The 3,771-nt window shown below is 34.3% G+C and overlaps 1 protein-coding gene across 1 annotated transcript; it reads right to left on the minus strand.

Annotated features, from left to right (window-relative positions):
* Window positions 1–472: 472 nt before the first annotated feature.
* On the minus strand, window positions 473–1,210 carry LOC149236615 (uncharacterized). Its single transcript, XM_089368975.1, has one exon. The coding sequence runs from the start codon at window positions 1,208–1,210 to the stop codon at window positions 473–475; it is 738 nt and encodes a 245-aa protein (XP_089225101.1).
* Window positions 1,211–3,771: the final 2,561 nt, after the last annotated feature.

Genomic DNA, 3,771 nt, shown 5'->3' on the forward strand with positions numbered 1-3,771 from the left:
AGAAATTTTTAGAACCAAATTGTTATATAATTATATAAAGTTGATGTGTAATTTTGTTAGTTTATCAGATGTGTAATTTTGTTAGTTTATCATTAAAATTGAAATTTTACTTATCTTCTTGAAAAAAAAAATTATATAAAATATTTAAATAATATCCACTCATAAAAATAATTTACACATGAAAAAATTCAATCTTTTTACTCATATTAAGTAATCCATATTTAAAATAGATCTTTAATTACTTTAAAGACTATAAATGTGAATGTATTTTAATAATATCCACTCATAAAAATAATTTACACATCAAAAAGTAATCCATATTTAAGATAGATCTTTAATTACTTTACCGAGTATAAATGTGAATGTATTTATAGTATACACAAAAAAACCAATATCATCCCATGAAAATACAACCAAAAATAAATAAATTAAGCAGATTCTGCACCATAGTTAATACAAATCAGAGGAGAAATCAGGGGAAGCTCCAGAGGGTGCAAAAATCCTGAGAATGATCGGGACCATAACTCTCATCCACCCAGTTGGACAATGGAGTCAGATCAGACGATAGCCATGCACAGCAGATCATCTCATCATCATACCCATAATTATCAACACTGCAGGGAGACTCTAACAACTGCTCTAACCATGAATTCTCCTCCCTTGCTGCACCCAAATTGTCATTGCTGTTAGCACTGCTCGGCATTGTTTCAGTACTAGCAGCTGCTTTTACATTGGAGGCTAAAGACTCTTGAAGGCTTTGAGCAGCAGAGTCAATGCCATTGGAGCCTGCAAGATCAATAGTAGCACTTGGATATCCATAGGCAGCAGCAGCTGCAACTTTTTGTATAGACCTCGGAGACATCAATGATGGCTGGCAGCTCTGAGGAGGTTTAATAATGGTGGCAGATTCTGGGAAATTGAGAGGAGCAGAGGAGCCCTTGAGACAGAGTACAGCTGCATCATAAGCTCTGGCAGCGGCCTCTGCTGTAGAATATGAGCCCAACCAGATCCTTGTCTTCTGATGGGGTGCCCTTATCTCAGAAACCCATGATCCCCAACTCCTCATCCGAATGCCTCTGTACTGCCTCGGCTGCCCAGATCCTCTGCTCCTCCTTTTACTAGAAACTTGGCATTCTCTGCGTTCTGAGTGCTGTTGTGATCCGATCAACACCTTCTGGTGGCATTCTGATTCTTTACTTCTGCAAACCATTGGGCTTCTCTGGAAAATAACTATGAATTCCCTTAATATCAAAATGTATACTAAAATCACATAAGGGTATTGAATGTATTGAATGTTATGCCGAGCCAAACAATAATAATACTAAAGCGAAAGTAATGCGATATGGGGCCGGTATGGTGGATAAGATCTGGGAAAGCTGAATTGGGTGTGTAGTGTTTTACGATTATGGAGTATGCATCTATATATATATAATGGCAAATATATACATGGGTCGGAGGCAGCAGCTTCCTCTTTCACTAATATTAGTAGGTTGATGTTCAGTTGTCGGGAAGCGTATGTAGTGCGGGGATGCAAAAATACAGCTGAGCTTGTGAGCTGTTAGCGTCTGTCAAACCGCGTCGTTCCTTTTAATGTTTACGCGGTGAAAATTATGTCTGCGTAGACTTTCTTCCCTCATGTGTTGCATTCTCACTTGAGAAAAATAATTCGACAGAATAATAAATGTGGTATAAGCTGGCATTCATAAGGCGTTGTCTACTGAGTGGCATTCATAATGCGTTGTCTGCTGAGTGGTAAATTTACCTGGGTTAAAAAATGTGGAAATCTAGGTTATTTTTAATAAATTTGATAAATAAAAGAAGTGTTTGAATTCTTTTTAAGATGGAAATAGATTTAGTATTATAAAAAAGTTAAGCGTTCAAAATCTTAAAACTTGACAGTTGTAATCTAGATTTCCCAAAATTTCTATCCAATTTTATCAAAATTTTACCAGAAATTTTAATATTTTTCAAACAAATTTAAAGACTCATTACAATATAACCATAGATTTAATTGTGTATAGGTTTTTTATTATTTTACTGAAAAATATTACTAAATTACTGACATGCCAATGAAGTGAATTTTTTATTTCTCTATTATAATCAAAATCATGATTACCAAATTCATCTTAATTAGAAAATGTGATTTTGTTGATTCACTGATTTGTTCACTTGCACATTTAAAATGCTAATGCCACTACTCAGCTCAACACATATAGATAGCAACCTGTATACTAGTTTTTTTTGGGTTTTTTAGTGTGAAAAATGCTGGTATTAGAAGTGAATAATTAATACATTTGTTTAGAATAGTAGTTTCATCAAATGATATCATCTAGATATGAGTTTTAGTTAGAAGGTTTCATGCCATATTTACATAAGACCTCTATATTGTGAAAAATATAAACAGTTATAATAGTGTATATGTTCATCATTCATAACTAAAACAATATTTATGTTGCTCTAAACATAGTAAGGAAAATCAAAATTTAGAAAGACAAAAACGATTGTGTTGAACGAAATCTCCTGGAAAGTGCCCATGAGATAGCCGGTGTTCTTTAGCCAGCCTTGTAGGTGTGTTTGCTATGAAGGATTTGCCCAACACATGGTTAATAATGGATTGTGAATCCCCATATATGTGAAGAGCACAGATGTTCAGAAAGTTTGTGAACCACAACATTCCCCAAAGTACCATCTCCTAACTTTCATCCCTTTGCACCCTCCCCAATGAATCTTATATTGTTGGTCATGTTCAACAACCGCATCCACAATTTCCGAAATGCTCGTGGGAAGCCAGGGAGGCTGAAAAAAAAGAAAATTTGTAAAATCCAGCTATTTTAATAAAGAGATATTAATTTTCTAAATATATTTCTATATTGACAAATTTTAGTTAAATAAATTTAGAAGATTGATTTTATAAATATGCATATATTTATTATTAGATAAGGATTTTGGATAAATAAATTAGATTTAAATTTTGAAAAGGGAAAAAAATTTACAGGGAAAAAAATGTAAATATTTTTGATAAATTATATTTGTAATGCAACATGTTATATCATTTTGAATTATTAGAAATTATTTAAAATTTAAAATAAATAAGGAAAAAAATGAGCATAATTCATCATCGAAAAAAAATATATATATATACATTTAAAAAATCTCTACAATATTTGATGTAAACTCATTAATTTCAAACTCCAATTCTCCCAATTTAACTGAGTTTCAAATAACCTTTAAAAAAAACAAAACACCTTTTCAATCAAACAACCCCAAATATCACCCTGTCAAACTGCTGCAAACTTATCTGGTTACTGACCAAACTTTGTTCAATGATGACATCATACTAGCTAGAGCCCTTGCATGGAACTTCATTGCTGCTACAGAACTCCGCCCCACGTCCAAACAACTCTTCTGTGTTTTGTCCGCCAGACTTCCTTGCCATCTCCATCACCGCCCCTCGTGGGCCCGCCCTTCTGATTTCATATTTTCTCGAAGTTCCTTACCGTCCATGTCTCCCTGGGCCATCTCCATCACCGCCCCTCGTGGGCCCGCCCTTCTGATTTCATATTTTCTCGAAGTTCCTTACCGTCCATGTCTCCCTGGGCTCCGTACAAGATGCAGTGCAGTACCTTCCCTGACCGTACACTACAGTCGCTTTGTTGAGCTGTTACCTCTGGTTTCAATTGGATGCTAATCAAGTGGGTTGATTTCTCATTGGGTTTATTTTACAGTCAGTATGATATGATATGATGTGTAATTTTGTTTATTTTTAAAGTT

The sequence above is a fragment of the Pinus tabuliformis genome, chromosome 8, assembly GCF_031772625.1.
Source record: "Pinus tabuliformis cultivar Carrire ecotype Pingquan chromosome 8, CPIR1, whole genome shotgun sequence".
Lineage (NCBI taxonomy): Eukaryota > Viridiplantae > Streptophyta > Pinopsida > Pinales > Pinaceae > Pinus > Pinus tabuliformis.